This window comes from Haliotis rubra, unplaced genomic scaffold (assembly GCF_003918875.1).
Source record: "Haliotis rubra isolate DU_JTF1 unplaced genomic scaffold, ASM391887v1 Scf979, whole genome shotgun sequence".
NCBI classification, from domain to species: domain Eukaryota; kingdom Metazoa; phylum Mollusca; class Gastropoda; order Lepetellida; family Haliotidae; genus Haliotis; species Haliotis rubra.
This window is the reverse complement of record NW_025767722.1, coordinates 164,366-192,126: the sequence shown is the minus strand read 5'-3', so window position 1 is coordinate 192,126 and position 27,761 is coordinate 164,366. Positions and strand designations below refer to the sequence as shown.

At 43.3% G+C, this 27,761-nt stretch overlaps 1 protein-coding gene across 1 annotated transcript in view; it reads left to right on the top strand.

Annotated features, from left to right (window-relative positions):
- Positions 1–24,907, top strand: part of LOC124265431 (amyloid-beta precursor-like protein) — a 70,385-nt gene extending 45,478 nt beyond the window's left edge. Inside the window, exons 5-11 of the mRNA XM_046700224.1 lie at positions 14,472–14,734; positions 15,133–15,228; positions 15,490–15,648; positions 16,358–16,586; positions 17,523–17,635; positions 19,558–19,679; positions 22,111–24,907. Of these exons, the coding sequence (XP_046556180.1) occupies positions 14,472–14,734; positions 15,133–15,228; positions 15,490–15,648; positions 16,358–16,586; positions 17,523–17,635; positions 19,558–19,679; positions 22,111–22,225 (1,097 nt within the window). The 3' untranslated portion in view covers positions 22,226–24,907. The remainder of the gene's footprint in view (positions 1–14,471; positions 14,735–15,132; positions 15,229–15,489; positions 15,649–16,357; positions 16,587–17,522; positions 17,636–19,557; positions 19,680–22,110) is intronic.
- Positions 24,908–27,761: the final 2,854 nt, after the last annotated feature.

Here is a 27,761-nt window from a genome sequence, read left to right as displayed (position 1 = left end):
GATGTCCCATTCATGATTGATGGCTTTCCTTGATGTAGGGAAACAGGTGTCCCATTCATGATTGATGGCTCTCCTTGATGTAGGGAAGCAGGTGCCCCCTTCGTGATTGATGGCTCCCCTTGATGTAGGGAAGCAGGTGTCCCATTCATGATTGATGGCTCTCCTGGATGTAGGGAATCAGGTGCCCCCTTCATGATTGATGGCTCTCCTTGATGTAGGGAATCAGGTGCCCCCTTCATGATTGATGGCTCTCCTTGATGTCGGAAGGCAGGTGCCCTCTTCATGATTGATGGCTCTCCTTGATGTAGGGAATCAGGTGCCTCCTTCATGATTGATGGCTCTCCTTGATGTAGGGAATCAGGTGCCCCCTTCATGATTGATGGCTCTCCTTGATGTAGGGAATCAGGTGCCTTCTTCATGATTGATGGCTCTCCTGGATGTAGGGAATCAGGTGCCTTCTTCATGATTGATGGCTCTCCTTGATGTAGGGAAGCAAGTGCCCCCTTCATGATTGATGGCTCTCCTTGATGTAGGGAAGCAGGTGTCCCATTCATGATTGATGGCTCCCCTTGATGTAGGGAATCAGGTGTTCCATTCATGATTGATGGCCCTCCTTGATGTAGGGAATCAGGTGCCCCCTTCATGATTGATGGCTCTCCTTGATGTAGGGAAGCAGGTGCCCCCTTCATGATTGATGGCTCTCCTTGATGTAGGGAAGCAGGTGTCCCTTTCATGATTGATGGCTTTCCTTGATGTAGGGAAACAGGTGTCCCATTCATGATTGATGGCTCTCCTTGATGTAGGGAAGCAGGTGCCCCCTTCATGATTGATGGCTCCCTTGATGTAGGGAAGCAGGTGTCCCATTCATGATTGATGGCTCTCCTTGATGTAGGGAATCAGATGTCCCATTCATGATTGATGGCTCTCCTTGATGTAGGGAAGCAGGTGCCCCCTTCATGATTGATGGCTCTCCTGGATGTAGGGAATCAGGTGCCCCCTTCATGATTGATGGCTCTCCTTGATGTAGGGAATCAGATGTCCCATTCATGATTGATGGCTCTCCTTGATGTAGGGAAGCAGGTGCCCCCTTCATGATTGATGGCTCTCCTTGATGTAGGGAAGCAGGTGTCCCATTCATGATTGATGGCTCTCCTTGATGTAGGGAAGCAGGTGCCCCCTTCATGATTGATGGCTCTCCTGGATGTAGGGAATAAGGTGCCCCCTTCATGATTGATGGCTCTCCTTGATGTAGGGAATCAGGTGCCCCCTTCATGATTGATGGCTCTCCTTGATGTCGGAAGGCAGGTGCCCTCTTCATGATGGATGGCTCTCCTTGATGTAGGGAATCAGGTGCCCCCTTCATGATTGATGGCTCTCCTTGATTTAGGGAATCAGGTGCCCCCTTCATGATTGATGGCTCTAGATGTCAGAAGGCAGGTGTCCCCTTCATGATTGATGGATCTTGATGTCAGAAGGCAGGTGCCAATTCATGATTGATGAATTTTGATATAGGAAGGCAGATGTCCCTTTCATGATTGATGGATTTTGATATAGGACGGCAGGTGTCCCCTTCATGATTGATGGCTCTCCGTGGTGTAGGAAGGCAGGTGTCCCTTTCATGATTGATGGCTCTAGATGTCGGAAGGCAGGTGTCCCCTTCATGATTGATGGCTCTCCTTGGTGTAGGAAGGCAGATGTCCCTTTCATGATTGATGGCTCTCCTTGATGTAGGAAGGCAGATGTCCCTTTCATGATTGATGGCTCTCCTTGGTGTAGGAAGGCAGATGTCCCTTTCACGATTGATGGCTCTAGATGTCGGAAGGCAGGTGTCCCCTTCATGATTGATGGCTCTCCTTGATGTAGGAAGGCAGATGTCCCTTTCATGATTGATGGCTCTCCTTGATGTAGGAAGGCAGATGTCCCTTTCATGATTGATGGCTCTCCGTGAAGTAGGAAGGCAGATGTCCCTTTCATGATTGATGGCCCTCCGTGGTGTAGGAAGGCAGATGTCCCATTCATGATTGATGGCTCTCCGTGGTGTAGGAAGGCAGATGTCCCTTTCATGATTGATGGCTCTCCGTGGTGTAGGAAGGCAGATGTCCCTTTCATGATTGATGGCCCTCCGTGGTGTAGGAAGGCAGATGTCCCCTTCATGATTGATGGCTCTCCGTGGTGTAGGAAGGCAGATGTCCCCTTCATGATTGATGGCTCTCCTTGGTGTAGGAAGGCAGATGTCCCTTTCATGATTGATGGCTCTCCGTGGTGTAGGAAGGCAGATGTCCCCTTCATGATTGATGGCTCTCCTTGGTGTAGGAAGGCAGATGTCCCCTTCATGATTGATGGCTCTCCGTGGTGTAGGAAGGCAGATGTCCCCTTCATGATTGATGGCTCTCCTTGGTGTAGGAAGGCAGATGTCCCCTTCATGATTGATGGCTCTCCTTGGTGTAGGAAGGCAGATGTCCCCTTCATGATTGATGGCTCTCCTTGGTGTAGGAAGGCAGATGTCCCCTTCATGATTGATGGCTCTCCTTGGTGTAGGGAAGCAGATGTCCCCTTCATGATTGATGGATCTCCTTGGTGTAGGGAAGCAGATGTCCCCTTCATGATTGATGGCTCTCCTTGGTGTAGGAAGGCAGATGTCCCCTTCATGATTGATGGATCTCCTTTGTGTAGGAAGGCAGATGTCCCCTTCATGATTGATGGCTCTCCTTGGTGTAGGAAGGCAGATGTCCCTTTCATGATTGATGGCTCTCCTTGGTGTAGGAAGGCAGATGTCCCCTTCATGATTGATGGCTCTCCGTGGTGTCGGAAGGCAGATGTCCCCTTCATGATTGATGGCTCTCCTTGGTGTAGGAAGGCAGATGTCCCTTTCATGATTGATGGCTCTCCTTGGTGTAGGAAGGCAGATGTCCCTTTCAGGATTGATGGCTCTCCTTGGTGTAGGAAGGCAGATGTCCCCTTCATGATTGATGGCTCTCCTTGGTGTAGGAAGGCAGATGTCCCCTTCATGATTGATGGCTCTCCTTGGTGTAGGAAGGCAGATGTCCCTTTCATGATTGATGGCTCTCCTTGGTGTAGGAAGGCAGATGTCCCTTCATGATTGATGGCTCTCCTTGGTGTAGGAAGGCAGATGTCCCTTTCATGATTGATGGCTCTCCTTGGTGTAGGAAGGCAGATGTCCCCTTCATGATTGATGGCTCTCCTTGGTGTAGGAAGGCAGATGTCCCCTTCATGATTGATGGCTCTCCTTGGTGTAGGAAGGCAGATGTCCCCTTCATGATTGATGGCTCTCCTTGGTGTAGGAAGGCAGATGTCCCTTTCATGATTGATGGCTCTCCTTGGTGTAGGAAGGCAGATATCCCATTCATGATTGATGGCTCTCCTTGGTGTAGGAAGGCAGGTGTCCCCTTCATGATTGATGGCTCTCCTTGGTGTAGGAAGGCAGATGTCCCTTCATGATTGATGGCTCTCCTTGGTGTAGGAAGGCAGATGTCCCTTCATGATTGATGGCTCTCCTTGGTGTAGGAAGGCAGATGTCCCCTTCATGATTGATGGCTCTCCTTGGTGTAGGAAGGCAGATGTCCCTTCATGATTGATGGCTCTCCTTGGTGTAGGAAGGCAGATGTCCCCTTCATGATTGATGGCTCTCCTTGGTGTAGGAAGGCAGATGTCCCTTCATGATTGATGGCTCTCCGTGGTGTAGGAAGGCAGATGTCCCTTCATGATTCATGGCTCTCCTTGGTGTAGGAAGGCAGGTGTCCCCTTCATGATTGATGGCTCTCCTTGGTGTAGGAAGGCAGATGTCCCATTCATGATTGATGGCTCTCCTTGGTGTAGGAAGGCAGATGTCCCCTTCATGATTGATGGCTCTCCTTGGTGTAGGAAGGCAGATGTCCCCTTCATGATTGATGGATCTCCTTGGTGTAGGAAGGCAGATGTCCCCTTCATGATTGATGGCTCTCCTTGGTGTAGGAAGGCAGATGTCCCTTTCATGATTGATGGCTCTCCTTGGTGTAGGAAGGCAGATGTCCCCTTCATGATTGATGGCTCTCCGTGGTGTAGGAAGGCAGATGTCCCCTTCATGATTGATGGCTCTCCTTGGTGAGGAAGGCAGATGTCCCTTTCATGATTGATGGCTCTCCTTGGTGTAGGAAGGCAGATGTCCCTTTCATGATTGATGGCTCTCCTTGGTGTAGGAAGGCAGATGTCCCCTTCATGATTGATGGCTCTCCTTGGTGTAGGAAGGCAGATGTCCCCTTCATGATTGATGGCTCTCCTTGGTGTAGGAAGGCAGATGTCCCTTTCATGATTGATGGCTCTCCTTGGTGTAGGAAGGCAGATGTCACCTTCATGATTGATGGCTCTCCTTGGTGTAGGAAGGCAGATGTCCCTTTCATGATTGATGGCTCTCCTTGGTGTAGGAAGGCAGATGTCCCTTCATGATTGATGGCTCTCCTTGGTGTAGGAAGGCAGATGTCCCTTCATGATTGATGGCTCTCCTTGGTGTAGGAAGGCAGATGTCCCTTTCATGATTGATGGCTCTCCTTGGTGTAGGAAGGCAGATGTCCCCTTCATGATTGATGGCTCTCCTTGGTGTAGGAAGGCAGATGTCCCTTTCATGATTGATGGCTCTCCTTGGTGTAGGAAGGCAGATGTCCCTTTCATGATTGATGGCTCTCCTTGGTGTAGGAAGGCAGGTGTCCCATTCATGATTGATGGCTCTCCTTGGTGTAGGAAGGCAGGTGTCCCCTTCACGATTGATGGCTCTCCTTGGTGTAGGAGGGCAGGTGTCCCATTCATGATTGATGGCTCTCCTTGGTGTAGGAAGGCAGGTGTCCCCTTCATGATTGATGGCTCTCCTTGGTGTAGGAAGGCAGATGTCCCATTCATGATTGATGGCTCTCCTTGGTGTAGGAAGGCAGGTGTCCCCTTCATGATTGATGGCTCTCCTTGGTGTAGGAAGGCAGATGTCCCCTTCATGATTGATGGCTCTCCTTGGTGTAGGAAGGCAGATGTCCCCTTCATGATTGATGGCTCTCCTTGGTGTAGGAAGGCAGGTGTCCCCTTCATGATTGATGGCTCTCCTTGGTGTAGGAAGGCAGGTGTCCCCTACATGATTGATGGCTCTCCTTGGTGTAGGAAGTCAGGTGTCCCCTTCATGATTGATGGCCCTCCGTGGTGTAGGAAGGCATATGTCCCTTTCATGATTGATGGCCCTCCGTGGTGTAGGAAGGCAGGTGTCCCCTTCATGATTGATGGCTCTCCGTGGTGTAGGAAGGCAGGTGTCCCCTTCATGATTGATGGCTCTCCTTGGTGTAGGAAGGCAGATGTCCCCTTCATGATTGATGGCTCTCCTTGGTGTAGGAAGGCAGGTGTCCCTTTCATGATTGATGGCCCTCCGTGGTGTAGGAAGGCATGTGTCCCCTTCATGATTGATGGTTCTCCTTGGTGTAGGAAGGCAGATGTCCCCTTCATGATTGATGGCTCTCCTTGGTGTAGGAAGGCAGATGTCCCCTTCACGATTGATGGCTCTCCGTGGTGTAGGAAGGCAGATGTCCCCTTCATGATTGATGGCTCTCCGTGGTGTAGGAAGGCAGGTGTCCCCTTCATGATTGATGGCTCTCCTTGATGTAGGAAGGCAGATGTCCCCTTCACGATTGATGGCTCTCCGTGGTGTAGGAAGGCAGATGTCCCCTTCACGATTGATGGCTCTCCGTGGTGTAGGAAGGCAGATGTCCCCTTCACGATTGATGGTCTCCTTGGTGTAGGAAGGCAGGTGTCCCCTTCACGATTGATGGCTCTCCGTGGTGTAGAAAGGCAGATGTCCCCTTCACGATTGATGGCTCTCCGTGGTGTAGGAAGGCAGATGTCCCCTTCACGATTGATGGCTCTCCGTGGTGTAGGAAGGCAGATGTCCCTTTCATGATTGATGGCTCTCCTTGGTGTAGGAAGGCAGGTGTCCCCTTCACGATTGATGGCTCTCCTTGGTGTAGGAAAGCAGATGTCCCCTTCACGATTGATGGCTCTCCGTGGTGTAGGAAGGCAGATATCCCCTTCACGATTGATGGCTCTCCTTGGTGTAGGAAGGCAGGTGTCCCCTTCATGATTGATGGCTCTCCTTGGTGTAGGAAGGCAGATGTCCCTTTCATGATTGATGGCTCTCCTGGATGTAGGAAGGCAGATGTCCCCTTCACAATTGATGGCTCTCCGTGGTGTAGGAAGGCAGATGTCCCCTTCACGATTGATGGCTCTCCTTGGTGTAGGAAGGCAGGTGTCCCCTTCATGATTGATGGCTCTCCTTGGTATAGGAAGGCAGATGTCCCTTTCATGATTGATGGCTCTCCTGTATGTAGGAAGGCAGATGTCCCTTTCATGATTGATGGCTCTCCTTGGTGTAGGAAGGCAGGTGTCCCCTTCATGATTGATGGCTCTCCTTGGTGTAGGAAGGCAGATGTCCCTTTCATGATTGATGGCTCTCCGTGGTGTAGGAAGGCAGATGTCCCCTTCATGATTGATGGCTCTCCTTGGTGTAGGAAGGCAGATGTCCCCTTCATGATTGATGGCTCTCCTTGGTGTAGGAAGGCAGATGTCCCTTTCATGATTGATGGCTCTCCTGGATGTAGGAAGGCAGATGTCCCTTTCATGATTGATGGCTCTCCTTGATGTAGGAAGGCAGATGTCCCTTTCATGATTGATGGATCTTGATGTCGGAAGGCAGGTGTCCCATCCAGGATCCAGGGTTCTGTTTAAAAACTGGTGTCCTTTACAAAGATTCTTCTTGTAGTTTTATTTAAGAAGCGCAACAGCTAACTGCAATCACTGTAAAAAATATCTAGCTAGTGACACAGAGATTGCTATCTGAATCTGCACCCTTCTCTTTGACATAAAGTATTTCTTTGGGATGAAATGAGTAAACTATGCTGCACCAGAAATAGATGAAGACATCAGTGGAAGCAGAAGGCGGAGGTGCCCAGCTTATTTTGTGTTTGAGGCAGACAAAAAGTCCAACCCAGGAGTCTGGAGTTTCTATGTCTGCCTTAGAGGTGGAAGGAGATGCTCTGCTTGATGAATCTGTGCGGATGCTGTATGTCCTCAGTGGCTAGTGGACACACAGATTTCAGACAAATCCAGATGATTGTTGTTTTTTGCCTATACTTTATATCGATGATCCCCTTTGGGTGTGGGCAGGATTTATAGCTCGAGTGTGAGTTGGGATGCTCCTGCTGTTGGGTACATGAATGTGACTCTGCCCCTGTGTTGGGTACATGTATGTGAGTCTGCCCCTGTGTTGGGTACATGTATGTGAGTCTGCCCCTGTGTTGGGTACATGTATGTGAGTCTGCCCCTGTGTTGGGTACATGAATGTGACTGTCCCTCTGTTGGGTACATGTATGTGAGTCTGCCCCTCTGTTGGGTACATGTATGTGAGTCTGCCCCTCTGGTGGGTACATGTATGTGGTCTGCCGCTCTGTTGGGTACATGTATGTGAGTCTGCCCCTCTTTTGGATACATGTATGTGAGTCTGCCCCTGTGTTGGGTACATATATGTGAGTCTGCCCCTCTGTTAGGTGCATGTATGTGACTGACCCTCTGATGGGTACATCTGTTGGAATCTGCTCCTCAGTGTTGTGTAAAGCCCATTTGTGGTGTCACCCGTCGCGATTCACATCTCTTGCAGTTATTTTTTAAAAAGTCAGTTCCTGCTGCCCGTATAATCAAACAGTTTTCTGGATTGTGATTAATGAGTGTTACATCCCTAGACAGAAGCAGAGAAAATTGTCCAAATTAATGTGGGTGTTTTCTGGTGGGTGAGAGATTGGAAATATTCATGGGGTTGATTAATCGATTATAAGACGCAATGCTTTGTGCAGGTAGGGATATGTACATCATGATTTAATTATGGGCTTGTTTTCTGTCTGCATCAATAGCTCTGATTCCAGCAGCTCTGGCTGTAGGTATAGTTGCAACATTACTGACAGTGACGTAGCCCAGGGGGGTTGTTTGGTAGTGGGTGTGATTCCTACTGCCCTCAGCTGTAGGTATAGTTGCAACATTACTGACAGTGGTGTAGCCCCGGGGGGTGTTTGGTAGTGGGTGTGATTCCTACTGCCTCAGCTGTAGGTATAGTTGCAACATTACTGACAGTGGTGTAGCCCCGGGGGGTGTTTGGTAGTGGGTGTGATTCCTACTGCCTCAGCTGTAGGTATAGTTGCAACATTACTGACAGTGACATAGCCCCGGGGGGTGTTTGGTAGTGGGTGTGATTCCTACTGCCTCGGCTGTAGGTATAGTTTCAACATTACTGACAGTGGTGTAGCCCCGGGGGTGTTTGGTAGTGGGTGTGATTCCTACTGCCTCGGCTGTAGGTATAGTTGCAACATTACTGACATTGGTGTAGCCCAGGGGTTGTTTGGTAGTGGGTGTGATTCCTACTGCCTCAGCTGTAGGTATAGTTGCAACATTACTGACAGTGGTGTAGCCCCGGGGGGTGTTTGGTAGTGGGTGTGATTCCTACTGCCTCAGCTATAGGTATAGTTGCAACATTACTGACAGTGACGTAGCCCAGGGGTTGTTTGGTAGTGGGTGTGATTCCTACTGCCTCAGCTATAGGTATAGTTTCAACATTACTGAACGTGATGTAGCCCCGGGGGTGTTTGGTAGTGGGTGTGATTCCTACTGCCTCGGCTGTAGGTATAGTTGCAACATTACTGACAGTGGTGTAGCCCCGGGGGGTGTTTGGTAGTGGGTGTGATTCCTACTGCCTCGGCTGTAGGTATAGTTGCAACATTACTGACAGTGGTGTAGCCCCGGGGGGTGTTTGGTAGTGGGTGTGATTCCTACTGCCTCAGCTATAGGTATAGTTGCAACATTACTGACAGTGACGTAGCCCAGGGGTTGTTTGGTAGTGGGTGTGATTCCTACTGCCTCAGCTGTAGGTATAGTTGCAACATTACTGACAGTGGTGTAGCCCCGGGGGGTGTTTGGTAGTGGGTGTGATTCCTACTGCCTCAGCTGTAGGTATAGTTGCAACATTACTGACAGTGGTGTAGCCCCGGGGGGTGTTTGGTAGTGGGTGTGATTCCTACAGCCTCAGCTGTAGGTATAGTTTCAACATTACTGACAGTGGTGTAGCCCCGGGGGTGTTTGGTAGTGGGTGTGATTCCTACTGCCTCAGCTGTAGGTATAGTTGCAACATTACTGACAGTGGTGTAGCCCCGGGGGGTGTTTGGTAGTGGGTGTGATTCCTACTGCCTCAGCTGCAGGGATAGTTGCAACATTACTGACAGTGGTGTAGCCCCGGGGGGTGGGGGTGGAGGGTGGGGTTGTGTGTTTGGTAGTGGGTGGTGTGCTTCCTACTGACTGTATGGACAGTGCCAGATTGACTTGTATTGTCATGTATTGGGTTAAGCTGGAACATTGCTAACCACAATTCTTGATTCTGTGTTAGAGAGTTTACCAGTATAGATGGTATTGCCTTTTTAAATTGAATTGCTTCTGGAAAGGGGAAGGAAAGATGGTAGTTTGTTAATAATTAAGTCTGGACCAGATAATCAAGTGATTAACAACAAAAGGACTGATCTGTGCATTTAGGATTGCATCAACCAAGTCAACAAGCCTGGGCTCCTGATCCAGTTGTCACGGCAATTATTCATTGCTCAAGACCAGTTCCAACCTGGATCTTCACAGATGGACTGGGGCGGTGGGGTAGCCTAGTGGTTAAGGGCGTTCGCTCGTCACGCTGAAGACATGGGTTCGATTCCCCATATGCGTATATTGTGTGAAGCCCATTTCTGGTGTTTCCTGCCATGATATTGCTGGAATATTGCTAAAAGCGGTGTAAAACCTAACTCGCTCACTCACTCACTCACTCACAGATGGACTGGTTACATGTTGGTCCTGATGATGCTCAGGGGTGTTTGTGGGATCAGAGAGCTGAATATGGCCAGTACAATAGTCACGTCAGACGCGTGTTCAAGTGCATCAAATCGGTTGCTAATATAGACATCCCTTTATTTTTTTCCCCACATACTGTTTGATATTTGGTATTGGCTTGAATGACATTGAAATATATAGTATACCCCTGAGGTCATGATCTGTGAAGGTCTGGGTTAGAATGAAGCTTCAGTAACCCATGCTTGTCGTAAGAGGCGACTAACGGGATCGGGTGGTCGGGCTCGCTGGCTTGGTTGACACATGTCATCGGTTCCCAATTGTGTAGATCGATGCGCATGCTGTTGATCACTGGATTGTCTGGTCCAGACTCGATTATTTACAGACCGCCGCCATATAGCTGGGATATTGCTTTGCGCGGCATAAAACTAAACTCACTCACTCGCTCACTCATTCACTCATTGTGTCCATGAATTGGTTATAATTCATGGTTTGTTAACAGTAAGGAAACCTGCCATTCTGGTGCCAGTTGGAACCTTTACCAAGCACTTTGTACAGGCGGTGCAGACATGGGGTAGTTTGTTACAGCAAAGTCCCATTCCCACAATGATAAATCCTTGGTTTATGGGATCAGGATTAGTAGCCTGAAAACACTACTCTCTCACAGCATGGCAAGAAAAAGCTGAACAAACAACTTACAAGAATGAATGGGCCACTATGGCTCCAGCTTGAGAGAGCAGTTGAAGTATTTCCTATACTTGAATCCATTTTTCTTGAGGTCTATTTGTATGCATGTGAAACCTGTCAGACTACTGCAGTTTAATGAGCCTGTCATTGGGCAGCAGAGTCTTGGTGTCTTCTGCACACTTCTGTTGTGTCATATTCTGTAATATTTATGCACATCAAGCAGCCATATTGATTTTTGTGCCCAAAATGTCAAGATGAGTTAGTCTACAACTGAAGAAGACAGTTTTTAGGGGGAGTTGGGGGTGATGGGTACAAGGGGGGGGCGCTCGAGTGAGCTGGGGTAGGGATAGGAGAGTCTGTGTTGGGGAGACTAAGGACATAGCTGTTGGTAGAGGGCAGGGATCACCTAATGATTGCAGTGTACATGTCCTGATTGTTGGGAGATAACGGCAGACGAGGCAGAAATATCGGCCTGACTACGGCGAGAAACGAGTGCTTATTGATCAGGGGAAGGCTATGTTGCTTGACTGTTGCATGTCTTGTAACAAAGCCTCATTTCCATATTATGGAGCTTCAGGAATAATGTATGGACAATTTGGTCTCGGTTTTCTTGTTGCTTGGCGAGTAATGACTTTTTTTAAAGGCAGCATGGAATTCGAATATTAGTGATTTGGAAATTCGTTTGTTGGTACATCATTTACTTTCTGGCTTCCAGACAGTTATCATGTACTATGTGGTCAGGTGTTTGGTGCTGTGGGACAAGGATATGACTAGTTTGTCCTGTCTGGGTATGGCTGATTTGCACTGTTTTTTATTTTGCGGGTCCAGGGATCTAGCAGTTCTTAATGGTCGGCTCACAAGTAGAAATATATGTGTCCAAGCTAAAATAAAAAAACATAGAGAATATGAGTCTATTTCTTGTCAAAGGACATTTTTATCTCGTAAAGTGACTTGATGAAGACTATGGGGTGGTGGGGTAGCCTAGTGGTGAAGATGTTCGCTCGTCATGCTGAAGTCCCGGGTTCGATTCCCCACATGAGTACAATGTGTGAAGCCCATTTCTGGTGTTCCAAACTGTGATATTGCTGAAATATTGCTAAAAGCGGCGTAAAACTAGACTCACTTACTGGCTATACTTTCATGAGAGGCACATTCATATGTTTTGCTCAGTTTTTAGTAACAGTTGTAATTCACTTAGCATTTTAATTTATAATTTATTTACAGATTAAGTATTGAAATTATTGCAAAATGGCAACAAATGGCAGCATTCTTTCCATGCCAACAAATTCAGGTTTGTCCCATTGGACATCCTTAGTATCATTTCTAAGGCCTGTTTTCAATTTTTATGCATAGAATGCAGAATGTCTGGTACTGAATAGTAATGAAAGTGTCATAAAACAGCATTCGCTCATTTGTCAGCCAGGCTTATCTTTGCACACCCAAGGCCCAGTCCACAAATTGCTCTTAGTGCTGAGGCTATGGTGACACATGCTTTATCGAAGAGCTGCAATGTTGTAATGCTAAGATCCCTGTTATTGATGTAGACAGAAGACAATTCCATAATTAAATCATGCTGTACTTATCTCCACTTTGACAAAGCATCACGTCTTTTAATCGATCAATCTCCAGTTTCCAGATTTCTCCTGTCTGCAGAAGACGCTCACAAACATACTCTTTCACGGACTGAGGATGATACATAGTTACATTTGAACTTTTGGATTGTATGGCCAACAGGAAATGTCAGATTTTTAAAAAACCCAAACATTTAAGATCAGAATTCGTGTGAATTTACCCCGATGGATAATTTATCCGTGACATGACGACTGACACCACAAATGTGTTTCACGTTGCTCCCATTACAGAAAGCATTTCAAGCAACTGTCGTAGAGCAGAATTAAGTTTCAGAAGTTAAAATTTTCACAACAAGAAGGCTTTGCTAAAAAGGCAAATGGGTAGTTTTATGTGTTGGATTGCAGGGTTTTACGCTGACCAACATTATTAGGTATCCACAGGACCCCTACTTACTAATTTCGGGGATCGGTACATGAAATACGAGGCTCCACAAAGTGATGAAATGATGCAGCAGACTGTATCGTAAGGTTGAATGATTACTTTAATGACAAGATAGGGCTGGGACGATTCACTGATTCACCGATACATCACGATGCATTTAAGTTTAATACAGCTATCGTATCGTCGACTAGTGTATCGATACAAAACGATACACAACTTGTTTTCAAAACAGTATTATCTTAAACATGTTACAGTACTTGTTTAGAGAAAAATACGAAAGTGTGATAGAGTTACTTGTTTGTTTATTACAATAGTGTTATTGTTATACACAAATACCTTGAAATACATCATTTTTAATCTTAATACTGTGTCATTCCTTCAAGGTGTATGTATGTATGTATGTATGTATGTATGTATGTATGTATGTATGTATGTATGTATGTATGTATGTATGTATGTATGTATGTATGTATGTATGTATGTATGTATGTATGTATGTATGTATGTATGTATGTATGTATGTATGTATTCGCAGGTAAATTATCGCAATACGTATCGTATCGTGACAGTGTATCGTCCCAGCCCTACTACAAGAACTGCATATTTCTTGTCACAAATTTTGAACAGTCAGTATTATTGTGTGTTCCAAGGGAAACAGTATATGTAATTTCCTGCGTCTATTCTCTACATATTAGACACACATTTCTGCTTTGCGTAAAACCCTGGGTTATGGATTATGCATGGAACAGAATCCTGCTGCTTGAGTTGCTAAAGGCAGTGTTTAAAGCTCCCAAAATTCCAAGCTAGACAGCCAGACTGGTAACTTTAAATGATTACCAGTCCGAATACAAACTTGCCTGTCCAGTTTTCAACGATAAAAACCTGTGACTGCCATTTCCAACTGTGACAAGCTCCATTCACTGTTTGTAGGCATCACACTACATCTACATAGCACTAACAAGCAATGCACGAGTTTAGGTAAAACTGAAAGTACATGTGTTGTGATTGGTTATCGAAACATGAACTGTCCAATCGTAAATAGTTTAACATATTTTCATAATGCCCTAAACACCTCAAACTGACGACAAGAGAACCTGTCTGATATGAAATATTTACTCTTGGGGTAAAAATATCTACCAGACCACCAGACAGGCTACTTTTGAAATTTGACCGTTCGAGATGAAAATAGACCGTTCCGGACGGTCGGGCAGGCGGGAATTTTAAACGCTGTTAGGGGCTTTGTTGACTGCTTTTTTTACCTAATGTTATAGGACACTGAGACTTTGGGGTAACATCATGAAGCAAAGTGTTTGCTTATCTCTCCGTTGTCCCTGGTTTGATTCCCTCAATCATGATGTCTCCCATCATGCTTCAGCTGGAATATTGCTAATCCCGACAAACTAAAGGGAGATTTACAGCAATATTGATAACATCACACAGATTGTGTTAGTGGGCGACCATGATTTAGCGTGAATATTGCTAAATCCCGACAAACTAAAGGGAGATTTGGAATAATATTGATGATAACATCAGACATATCGTGCTGTTTCTTTGTGACTGTGATTTAACTGGAATATTGCCAAATCCTGACAAACTAAAGGGAGATTTACAATAATATTGATGATAACATCACACAGATTGTGTTTACAGGCGACCATGATTTAGCGGGAATATTGCTAAATCCTGACAAACTAAAGGACGATTTACAGTAATATTGATGATAACATCAGACAGATTGTGTTTATAGGTGACCATGATTTAGTGGGAATATTGCTAAATCCCTATGACTGTGATTTACCTGGAACATTGCTCACTGCAGTATGGACGAAACAACCCTTGCAGGTGTGAATTATGTTGATATGCTCTGTGTCTTGTTGCAGCCACTGATGGCAAGCCTGTGCCTCTGGTGACCCACAGTGATGAGGACGACTCGGATGAGGACTCGGACTCGGACGAGGAGGATGACTCCACCGAAACTAAGAGTCACGAACACAAGAAGACTCAGGCAGCCAACAAACCATCCTTGGAGAACGTGTACCGTGACTATCTCAAGGGTCTCAAGAACGGCTTTAAGAATGAGCACGAGTGGTACCTCAGTGCCCGCAAGTTCATGCGCAAAGACCAACAGTCTAAGATCACCAAGGTGCTTACCTTACAGGGATAGAAATACCTTTTTTTCTAAGTGTGCCTTAGGGCACCAGACAAATATTTTAGGTGTGCCTTTCAGAAATCAAGTGTGTCCACATGTTTTTAGAATAAATGACAATGATGATGATCATTTGAAATTTATTGTTAGATAGAGAAATGGGTTTTTGAGCATTCAAATGTGTATGGCATTTATCCAATGCGGAAAATAATGATTGTTTGGGGGATTAAATGACTAAAGGCGTGTTTTGTTTTCCAAAAATTAGGCATGCCATAAGGGCACGAGAACATTTTTTAACCATGCCATTTCAATATTTACCGTGCCAATGGCACACTAATATATGACTAATATATACGTTGACAAAAAGACCTCAGTTTTGATGTTTTTGTCCCCAGCTGATGAAAGAGTGGCAGGCAGCCAGAGAACATGTTGCCGAGCTGAGGAAGACTGACCCCAAGAGTGCCCAGACCCTCAGTCACGAGATCACAGAGGTACATTGTCCATCTCAGTTCATGTCTTGTAAGGGGATGACCAGACGTTAATGTTATGGCTGTGTTTGGCTGGCTTCTACCCTGCATGGTACATATATAAATATGTATGATGTTATCATGTGAGATAAGACATTTTATCACCTGTGTGTTATCGCCTGGGTTGTTATGGACGTTCCACTTCCTGTATGAGTGTATGTAGTGTTATCAGAGAGTCCATCATCTGCACAGGTGTATGTAATGTTATCACCTGGGTTATTTCAGAGATTCCAGCGCCTGTACGAGTCTTATGAGCAAGAGGATCTGGCAGAGAAGAAGCAGATCGTGGCATTGCACCAGCAGCACATCCAGGGTGACCTCAACAAACGCAAGCGTCTGGCCATCGAGAAGTTCCAGACCGCCCTGCAGGAGGACAAGAGGGATGTAAGTTGTTCGTCTTCACCAAACTTCACATCTTTCTTTAAGTTTAATATGAACATGGAAAAGGTCATCAGCCAAATTGTAGTGTGTTTGATACATTATACCTGAAAAAACACTGTTTGGAAAGGGTGAAAAGTTATTATATTGTATCCTGTCCAGTATACATGTGATTCCTTCAAACCAAAGCCTTTTATCATCCAAAACTGACTCCCACAGTAGATATCGCTTGTGTGAGATATTTTAGATATCACAACAATTGATTTGTCATAATGCTATTACATCGTCAGTTAATGACCTCATAATATGTTGACCTCACTAAGAACACAGCAGACAATGTCATGATGTCACAATGCTATGACCTCACTGAGATCACTGCTCAAGAAGTCTAATGGCAGTTATGTGTTCAGATAAATTCATTCTTTCACTGATGACTGATGAAGAATAGTTTTGGATGATAAATAAAATCTCACCCCCTTGTCTTCTGATATCAAATAATCAACACTCGTTGATTAAAGTAAAAGTAAAAATTTGTAACTTTAATCAACTCGTATTGATATATTTGATATCAGAAGACACGAGGGTGAGATTCTCGATATGTGACTGTTATCTTCAGTGTGTGAAGTGATGTGTGTTGGGGTATTTTCTCACTTGTTTCTGTTGATCTGTGTGCATGATATCATACTATGTTTCTTCTTCCTTCCTTTTCTGTTAGGCCCACAAGATTTTGAAGTACCTGCGTGCCTATTTCCGTGCTGAGGAGAAAGACAAGATGCACACCGTGAACCACTACCAGCACGTCAAATACACCGAGCCCACTGAACTCGAACGCATCAGGCCACACTACAGGGAACACATCAAGCTGATTGACGAGAGACTCAACCAGACACTCGGGATGCTCTCCAGATACCCAGACGTCGAGAAGGATGTCAAGCCAGAGATCCGTGAGTTGGGGCCTGAGATAATAAGGTTAAATTTGAGATCTGTGAGTTGGGGCCAGAGATAATATGGTTAAATATGAGATCTGTGAGTTGGGGTCTTAGATAATAAGGTTAAATATGAGATCTGTGAGTTGGGGTCTGAGATAATATAGTTAAATATGAAATCTGTGAGTTGGGGTCTTAGATAATATAGTTAAATATGAGATCTGTGAGTTGGGGTCTTAGATAATATAGTTAAATATGAGATCTGTGAGTTGGGGTCTTAGATAATATAGTTAAATATGAGATCTGTGAGTTGGGGTCTTAGATAATAAGGTTAAATTTGAGGTCAGTGAGTTACAGCGGGAGTTGTGAACAGCAGGAATGGGTAGAAAAGTTCAGGCAATCATAGTTTTGATATGGGGTAAATTATTTATAAAATGGTCAACAGATTTATTATGTCTACTTTGTCAATTTTTGTAGCATTCGTGTCTTTGTATTAGTGGTGTTGCGATTAATTGAAATAACTGAAGAATGGTTGCAGTAACCAAGCGACCAAGCAATTAATCAATCAATCACGTTTTCTCATAGTCAAATACACACGATTTGGGACTACTGTTTTAGTGTTTGAAACACTTGACAATGGAACATATCTTAGAAGTTGTTACGGCCTGACAGCATGTTTAATTCTTAGAAAACTCATTTCACTTACTGAAATGTCATGACTGAGTATTTCTTGAAGACTCTGGGAGGTTTATGTTCATAATATATTAGTCACCACTTTAAAGTAAGAAATTGCATCAATTTACATTTTTCTTCATACTTATCTGCAATAACAACCTGAAAGGAAAATGTGAAAAATGATGCTAACCAATGGTTTTTCAGTGATTGCTGGTTAGTAATGAACCAATCATCAATTGTGAGATTTCTGCCAACTCCCAACACTACTTTGTGTTACAGTAAAGTTTGCCCTGAGATACAGAGCCGTCGATGCCAGCGCGCCAAGAACGTCATCCTCAACGACAACACTCAGCCTCAGCAGAGTGCTGATGACTACAACTACAATAACCAAGGTATGGGACTTGCTGCATGTAACATTCTCTTTCAGAAGAGGTCCTCTGTGGGGTACTTATAAGCATTTGGGGCGGTGGGGTAACCTAGTGGTTAAAACGTTGGCTCGTCACGCTGAAGACCTGGGTTCGATTCCCCACATGGGTACAATGTGTGAAGCCCATTTCTGGTGTCCCCTGCCATGATATTGGTAGAATATTGCTAAAAGCGGCGTAAAACCATACTCATTCACTCACTCCAGTCACTTTCAAGGGTGGCCACACTCAGACGTTCCAGAAGCAGTGTGTGTGATCATGGGTTTGACCACTGGTTTCAACCTGATTATGTTTGTGCATTTGTCAAAACCATACCTGTAGTATGGTTTCACCCACTACGATGGCCAAGGTATGGGAAACATGGCATTTAACACTGATAAAGGCGACTTGACCTTGTGGTCTAAGGTGACACAAGTCACTTTCCAGAGTTTCCACACTCAGACATTCCAGAAGCAGTGTTAATCATGGGTTTGACCACTAAATTCAACCTGATTATTTCTTTGTAACTGTCCGCATCATGCTTGTAGTTTCATCAGCTACGATGATCCCAGTGTAGGCTAGTTAACACTGGAGGATCGGGCTCAGTTGTCTGGGACACCAGAGGGCGATGTGCTGAGTAACTGCCAGAAGCAGGGTAGATCTAAGGTTTGAACTCTAGATTCGCCCTGATTATGTTTGGGTAATTGTCAGCCCCATGCTTGTGGTTTCACCATAGTGGTAATGACCTGAGACTGAACCATTTCAGGGTCTTCACCCACTTCAGGCGGACGTGTTGTGATATGACTGAAATACTGTTCCATACAGCATTTAACCGAAGTTACTCACTGGAACCATACTGAACAACCTTGAAAATATTTCATCTTTTATACTCACACAATCTTGTAGTGAAGGCATTGTTTTGATTGATCTATTTTGGGTTCTATAGGTAAAGGTACCCTTTAGTTGTATGATTCAACACTTCACCATCTAAAGGCAATGGAATTAATACACTACAGTTCCAGCCGTTGCCGAACTTAACTGGAATTTCCGAGTTATGTTTTGTCTGGCAAGTGTATGCGTAAGTTCTATCAGAATCATGTACAGAAAACAATGTTTCAGTCGGTAGACAGCATGGTAGACCAGGCAAATTTCTGTCAATTGCAGGATTTGTAAAGCATGTGAACCATCACTCCAGCATCGGCAGATATTTTCTCCATCTTTATTTGTAACTAGTGTGCTCATGTGATTTCCTGCACTTAGTGAAATCAGATCTTGAGTATGCGATCGGATCATGTTGACTTGGCACAGCCATTTTGTTTGAGACCCGTGAAGATCTGGGGTAGAATAGGTCTTCAGCAACCCATGCTTGCCACAAAAGTCGACTATGCTTGTCGTAAGAGGCAGCTAACGGGATCGGGTGGTCAGGCTTGCTGACTTGGTTGACACATGTCATCGGTTCCCAATTGCGCAGATCAATGCTCATTCTGTTGATCACTGGGTTGTCTGGTCCAGACTCGATTATTTACAGACTGCCACCATATAGCTGGAATATTGCTGAGTGCGGCGTAGAACTAAACTCACTCACTCACTCATTTTGTTTGAAGCAGATATGAGAGTTGGTGTCTGTTTTATCAGTTGGAGTGAAATTGAAGGGACATAATTCCTAATAGCCTAAACGTATCATGATAGTCGTAGTCTGTTATTGCTTTGAGGAAAAAGGGGAATGGTAGGTGCAAGTTGCTCTGTGTTGAACCTGGTCCACAGTCCAGGCCCCCAGAAGTGTTGCAATACGTAGAAAGTTCAGCAAACATTTACAACTTACGACCAACTCAAGAGTGTTGTTCTATGAAACTTGTCTGATTATGAACAACCTGATCGCTTCTGTTAACCTGACATTATTTGTTTGCAAGATGACAACAAGAGCTCCAGCGAGGAGAAGATGGATGAGACCCACGAGGATGAACATGCGTACGAGCACAATGACCACTTTGTTGCCCACGTTGTGGATGAGGGCATGCATGTCGATGACCGAGTAAGTTATAGATTTTTTACAAAAAAGTTCTACAGAAACCCTGGAACCTTGCCAACTGGCAGTATACTGGTATTTGTTAAGTAGTGGGTGTCTCTCTCACCATCTCCGCCACCCTGATTTTAAAGACATTTACATTTGTTTCAAATGCGATCTGTGTGTCACAAACAATCCCCTCCATAGGATGGTTGAAGGGAGATAACTGAGAATAATTCATCTGATTTTCTCCCTTTATGCATTGAAGCCTTGTGTAAATTTGATATAATTTAACTGTCAATAGGTTTAAATTGTTTTGTACTGAAAACTGAACACACTATATCAGAAAAATATCCCCTAGAAGTGTTCATGATCCCTGACTATGTTTTGTTTAACCCATTCAACACCGTAGGCCGGAAAACCGGCCAAGACGTCACAAGTCCCCAGACACCGTAGGCCGGTAAACCGGCCAGGCAGTAGTCCCATCAAAATGATACATAATTTTAGGAACCTAACTAACATATGATTCTTTTATCAAATCTATCTGGCAACGGGTCCACAGCAAAGTTGTCAAAGAGCATAGTAACGATGTTTCAAGAAAATAATCAGACAAACTGAATAACCTGAAGAATAAAATCAACAACAGTACTCATAAAAGTTGTCAAACGTACATTATAACTTACAATTTCCATCTTTTTGAGTGATCGTGTAATGTCATTCAAGTGACATCTCGGCTTTCGTCGCCTCAAACTTCACACTCGGACATGTTTAATGCTAAAATATATGCATGAAGCCTTTTTGTCACATGTCATAACCTAGCCCGATACGTCCACTAAGTTCCATTATATACGTATAGGTAGTGATTTTTGCGTAACACGTTCAAAATATCGTGATTTTATCCCAAACTTTCGTCCGAATCTTAAGTTTTTGTTTATGAGGACGGTATCCATTGCTGTAATATGATTGACTGCCTTAGGTCACGTGTCTGATTTTGACCAGTCACGATCTTTATAGCAGACTGTAGTGAAAAAGCGTCATTAGAAACCAAGCTTTATCCAATAAAATCGCTTCTTACAACTGTGAAAATACTCTTAGCAAGGGTACAGTGATATTGCTGATGTTCAGAGCTTTCGAACGATACCCGCCATCAAACGAATCGCCTCACATGTTATTCATACGAAGCTTCGAAAACCGAGGTATTTCTCGCTGTTGTATCACATAACGGAGCGGGAAGCCACTGATATCGGGAAATTGATGACCATACATATTATTTGAGAAATCTCTTTTTAAAATAATTTTCCGATTGCGTAAAAATGAAAATATGGAAGAAAAAGGTAAGGGGATATTATGACATGTTACAAATGGAAAAAAATCGCAGCACTTTTTGCTTCCTTCGTGGTTTATCTGGACATTATAAATGTTTAAGCTTGCATTTTCATGAAAAATTAATTTATTTAAGTTTTAGTTGGATTATTTGAATAATATGATCAAAAATAAATTTCACATTTATAAACAGTAGGATTAGACCTTTCAAATGGTGTATGATATGTAGTAGCAATAATGTTTTACAAGCTGATATTTTCCCTGATAAACATAGGCTCCATCTGTGACCTCAGAGTTTCTGGGAACTCCATGTCATGGCAGTAAAAGCCTTTGGTTGACTGGTGTTGAAATTTAATATCCATTAGAGATAACCAGTGTTCCGAAATTGTTTAAATGTGGCCTTAAAGTTTTGGCACACTGTCCATGCAGACAGTAGCTTAGTCTCTTGGCACTTTCAGTTACCTTTGCCAGCAAATTCACTCACAGCCTAATTGCACAGTGTCAGAAAGTTGGGTAGAAGCCACGGCTTCTAGTGTCAGACAGTTGGGTAGAAGTCATGGCTTCTAGTGTCAGACAGTTGGGTAGAAGCCATGGCTTCTGCTCCTTTAGTAAAATGACAAATTGTAATCATCACATCATGAGGTGATTAACCCAGGTTCATGATCCAGCGTTATCCAACCCATCTTACATAATACCCACATACTGTCTGAAATGTTGGCAACAAACTGTCTTACTGGGAACTCTTCTACCTTAAGCCTAGCAACAACGGGTTTTTTTAAAATACATATACAAAATCATCTGAAAATGCATACACTGCTCGTTGTAAGAGGCAATAACTTGGCTCTTGCAAGTAGTATCCCAATTATGTAGATCAATGCTCATGAGGTCAATCTCTTGACATTGTCTTGACCGGACTCAATTATTTATCATAAGATATTTATATCGCGCACATATCCATGCAACTAGTACATGCTCAATGTGCTCACCACTGACATATCAGTTGAATATTGCCCTGAGTGCAGCATTAAACAAACAAATCATTGTGATAAATTGGTTTCCTGCTGTAATATTGCTAAAAGCAGCGTAAACCCCAACTCACTCGCTTACTGTAATAATGCTCTTCTTCTTCTTTCAGTCTGTACAGGAAGTGGCCATTCACGGAATGTCCAACCAGGTTGGAAGTACATTTGGCATTGCTATCGGCAGCGTGGCCGTCTTCGTCATCATCGTTGTCGCCATTGTTATGCTGAGGAGGAGGAACCATCGCCAACCCGTAACCCACGGTTACGTAGAGGTGGACCCGGCAGCATCACCAGAAGAGCGCCATGTTGCAAATATGCAAATGAATGGGTACGAAAACCCCACTTACAGATACTTTGAAATGTCGCAGACGTCACAATGAAAGTAGTGCAAGTTGTGCTTGAGTACAGATATGTATGGGCGGCGGCATCTCAAAACACCAAGTAAAACAGCTGCGGATATCATTACCAGCAAACTACTAGTCTTCAGTTAGAGCCAGACCCGATGTTGTTCCTTGCAACTGCCTTCCTGCCACCACAAAACTGCGGCCGCCCAAATGTGATTGCTAAGCGTTCGTGACTGAATCAAATTGAGACGTGTTGTGCAGCTTACAAAACAACCTGTAGTTTTAAATCACAGGAAGACTTTGTGTTCAGTTTAATAAGACTTGATTAGGGCTCGTTTCCGTGTTAGTGACTCAGTTCTACGATGTTTTACAATGACATTTTATTCCACAGTAATGGAAATAGTATCCTACAAAATAGCGTACAGTTTATCCAATCGTAGGATTGATGCTGGTGTTTTTATCAGATTAGTGGCACTAACAGCATTTACGTTAAGTCGATTCCTAAAGCCATGTTAAAATAATTGGATGTCTGTACAGTGGTTGTGTTCTATGTATCCACTTTTGAATAACAGCTTTTTTAAGTGTACTATTCCTTTGACAGATTATTATCGTAGATCATTATCTGACAATTTAGATCCTTGTGATGACATAGTTATTGTACCTGTTATCATACTTGCTTATTTTAATGCCATTCTTGTATAGTGTTCAATATTTTGTATATTGCCGAAGTGTGTACCCAGATGGTGGAGTTTGAGCTTGGTAGATTCCTTCCTTTCAACACAACAGTTGTGCAAATTAATTGTCTTGTACACAGATTTTTTGATATTGAGCAATATATGTGTGTCCTTTGCTTCTGTGACGTAGGTCATGGACAAATATTCATTGATTAGTTAGGCAAGGTAGATACTCTGTCATCGTGTTGTGATGTCCGAAGTAGAAATCTCCCTGACAGACAACCTCGACCAAGATTTCGTGAAAAATGGTGTTAAGAGTACTTCGTAGTTTAAAACCAATTACACACATTCACCAAAAGGTAGTGCTAAGGAAGACATATATGTTTCTGACTGATATATAATCCCAAATTTCGTTTCCGATTGTATTTGGTCGTGGTGTTGGAGCAGTTGAACTATACTCAAAGTGTTGTGTGTTGGTCGTGGTGATCTGATTGTAGTAGTTCTTCGACACTGTGTACAGTTGACATCAATCACTGTTGCCCAGCCTAGAAATCAACATGCTCGCGTATTTGGATTCACAGTCGCTTGGCCAAATCATAATTCATCACTTAAGGAATACTGTCTTTTTTAGCACTTGCGAGAAATTATTTTCAAATTTTGGCGAAAATTGAATGAAGCGGAGGAATTTCATTGGTTCATGTTGGCCTCCCATGTTATAAGAATTTTGGATCGAGAGTTTAAATTGACAGTATTTTTTCAACTTAACTGCTGCAGGCTAGAATATAAACATTTATGTGTGTCGCATGCGTCACACGGAATCATTCACAGATATGTGTTATCTTATGTTGTATCATGTTTCAAGTGGATATTGTTCTCATTTGTTGTGTGTTCCCTGTCAAGCCTTTGTTTGTGCATGGAAGAGGGACCCAGACAAGCTGTTGGTTAAGAAATAGGCTGACACCAATGTATGCAAATAGACGTTCTACAAAGTCTTAATTAATAATCAATTTAATTAATCAGGAAAGTCCTACAATGTCTCGTCAGGAAAACAGTATCAAAATAAAAAAAATCTGCAGGTAATTTTCAAATTCAGCTGCAAAATTGAACTGACAGATTGAATTTGTGTCTTTTTTAATACTTAATGAATTACTTTCAAGAAGGTTGTGAAATGTTAATTGCTCCGAGTTTCAGGGACCAAGTCCATATTGAGATTTGTAGATCAGTTCATGTAAACTCTTGCCAGCAGGCCAGAGACAAATAACATTATGTGCGGGTAAGTGATTGTCATGAATATATGACAAGGCAAGTGTTTGGGTGAACTGCATGGTCGAGGAGCGTCCCCTTTCCTACCTACACCTGCTAAACGTGCAAGTACATTTTATTTGACAAGAGTGGCTGCTGCTCTCGAGCTCATTCTATTACAGCAGGTGCCCCTTGTAATGGGGGTCGTGTCAATAGTTCAATTGTCATTTTGTAAATAAAGTTGATTTGAAAAATCTTGAACATCATGGGAATGAGATGTACTCTTGTGTTGTACCAAGATCAGTCAAATTACTTGTGATTTTGAAATGATGACAACTTGAGATACGGTCCCTAAAATTTCGACATTCCAATAAATCTCTCTGCCTGTTGACATTCCCACCGAGTTCCAGCCCTGTTTCAGGAATCAAATGCTGAGATTAATTTTAAAGGACACATTAATGGTAGGGACAGCATGTACAATTGTCCAGGCAGTCGAGGGAAACAGCCATTCCATTCTAACGTGTTGATAATTGGTACTAATTTATGTATACCTTCTATGGCAACATTTTGTATACACAACATTTAGTCTTTCCATTCATATTTAGTCTGCTTGTGTACAGTGTCTTCTTTAAATAAACACATTTCCACAAGTCCTTGTTCTGTCTTTGTGAGTGAGAGTGAATGCTTCTGTTAACAATATCCTTCTATATCTTGATCTGTATAGTCAAGTCCAACCTAATGAGACCCGTGAAGGTCCGGGTTAGAATATTAATCTTTAGTAACCCATGCTTTTCGTAAGAGGCGACATAGGGGATTGGGTGGTCAAGCTCGATGACTTGGTTGACACATGTCATCAGTTCCCAATTTTGCCGATGGATGTTGGTCACTGGATTGTCTGGTCCAGACCGATTATTTGCAGACCGCCGCCATATAGCTTGAATATTGCTGAGTGTGGCATAAAACTAAACTCATTCACTCACTCACTCAAACCTAATGATTGTTATCATGAACACTCTGAAACCTTCCTCTAGTAGGATATTTACACTAGTGCATGAGGCCATAGCTGAGAGCCCTGAAGTACTTATTGCCTGCAGTGTGATAACCTCTAGCCAGCTTACACTGTGCACGGTGGGGTAGCCTAGTGGTTAAAGCATTAAACGGTCACACTGAAGACCCGGGTTCAATTCCGCACATAGGTACAATGTGTGGAGCCCATTTCTGGTGTCCCCTGCCACGATATTGCTGGAATATTGCTGAAAGTGGCATGAAACCAAACTCAGTCACTCAGACAGCTTATAGTGCCTGTGAAGATCCAGGTTAGAATTGATCTTCAGCAAACCATGCTTGTCGTAAAAGGAGATCAAGCAGTCTGGTCTTTAAGGTGACTTGGTTCCCAATTAGCGCAAGATCGATGCTCATGCTGTAATGGTATCCAGACTCGATTATTTACAGACCGCCCATATAGCTGGAATATTGCTGTTAAAAACTAAACTCACTCACTCACTCACTGCTGTTCGTAGGATCAAGCAGTGTGGTCAGGTGACTAGATCCAAATGCAGATTGCAGGGCTCGATTTAAGAGATGTTAACCTACTTGCACCAGGTGCAACCTAAGATAAAAACCTAGTTGCACCAGCCAAATTCCAGTTGCACTGCTTTTATTGCAATATGCAATGTAAGAAATATGGTATTGAATTATTTAGATGTTTTATTGAGAGTTTACCCACTCAAAATTGAGTTGCACCAGGTGCAAGTTCAGCTAATAGCTAGATTGCACTTTAAAATATTGGGTTGCACCAGTGCAAGTAACAAAGTACTAAATCGAGCCCTGGATTGTCTTTTCCAGACTCGATCATTTACAGACCGCCGCCATATAGCTGTAATAAATACTAAAAAAAAAAAAAAGCTAAACAACTTATACTATTATGTCCAGAGGGATGTTATGCTCTACAGAGGATACAGAACTGGAACCATAAAAGCTGACGCTCCTCTCTCCTTTGGGAACAATGTAGTTGCAACATACGGAGCTGCAACTTAATGGTATAAGAGGCTGGGGTACATGATGTAGCCTTGCCTGACGACCGGATACACTATCAGCTAGATTGGTAGTGACCAGCTCTACCCACATTGTGGGGTAGCCTAGTGGTTAATGTGTTCCTCGTTACGCTGAAGGCCCGGGTTTGATTCCTCACATGGTTACAATGTCTGAAGCCCATTTGTGGTGTCCTCCGCCATGATATTGCTGGAATATTATTATTTTTTTTTATTTTTTATTATTCCATTTCAAGTCTCACATAAAATACATATTGGAATATTGCTAAAAGGTTCTATATGCATATAATGCAGTGAGAGACAAATTCACTCACTCACTCTACCCAAAATGAGTGCTCACTAACAGGCAATGTGTCAATTATCATTATGATGATAGCCAGGAAATCATAACATATGCTGGTACTCTGACATCTACTGGTCACCACAGTCTCATACAATTTGACTGGTTGATTCAACAATTCATAAAAAGTATCATGGATTGACTGGCAAAAATAATCAGTTGGGTTTTTTTCCAAACAATTATATTAATACATGTATTTTTATATTATTTTTTTAGGCCAGACTAATTTTATTTCTTGTTTTATGGATCCGCATGTCATATTTGTTCAAGAATAAGAAAAATAAATAAATAAATTTTCCCCGCTCAAGAAATAAAATCCTGTCTTTATTGGCCAAAAATGTAAACTTACAAAATAAGTTTATTTAAGATCGATTTTTGCCCCATATACACTTCATTAATTGCCAAAAGTAAAATACTGTGAGTATTTAGAAGGAATATTACTTTGACTGGTGATTATAACGTTAGTTTTTTTCCCTCCTGCCTTAAGGTTTTCTGAGGACAAAAATCCGTAAAACAAGAAATAAAATTGGTCTAGCCTTAGATTATATTTTATTTTTTTAAATGAAGCAGTTTCAATATTTATAACACTGACACCAACAGTATTCATACAGCATTATAACCATGATTACACAAATTATTGATACATACAATGTTAATGCTCACAGCATTTACACCTAATACAGTCCTGATACAGTATTGGTCAATGGAGTACAAATGCTTACACCATTGACACATAATTGTTTTTAATCAGCAGATATGTAAGTGATACAGGAAGAGTGAGAAGAAAGGGGGCTAGGATAGCTAAAGTTGGAACACACAGCATACTCACATGTCAACACATATCCTCAACAAAGAAGTTCTGGATCATAAATAGTTTGGGGGATATTGTTTTGTTTTGAAATCTGCGGCGGTGGGGTAGCCTAGCATTTAAAGCGTGCACTCATCACCCTGAAGACCCGGGTTCAATTCCCCACATTGGTGCAATGTGTGAAGTCCATTTCTGGTGTCCCCCGCCGTGATATTGCTGGAATATGGTTATAAGGGGCGTAAAACCCAACTCACTCACTGCTTTTGTTTGCACAACACTTAGTCTCTGAATATGTATAACGTTGA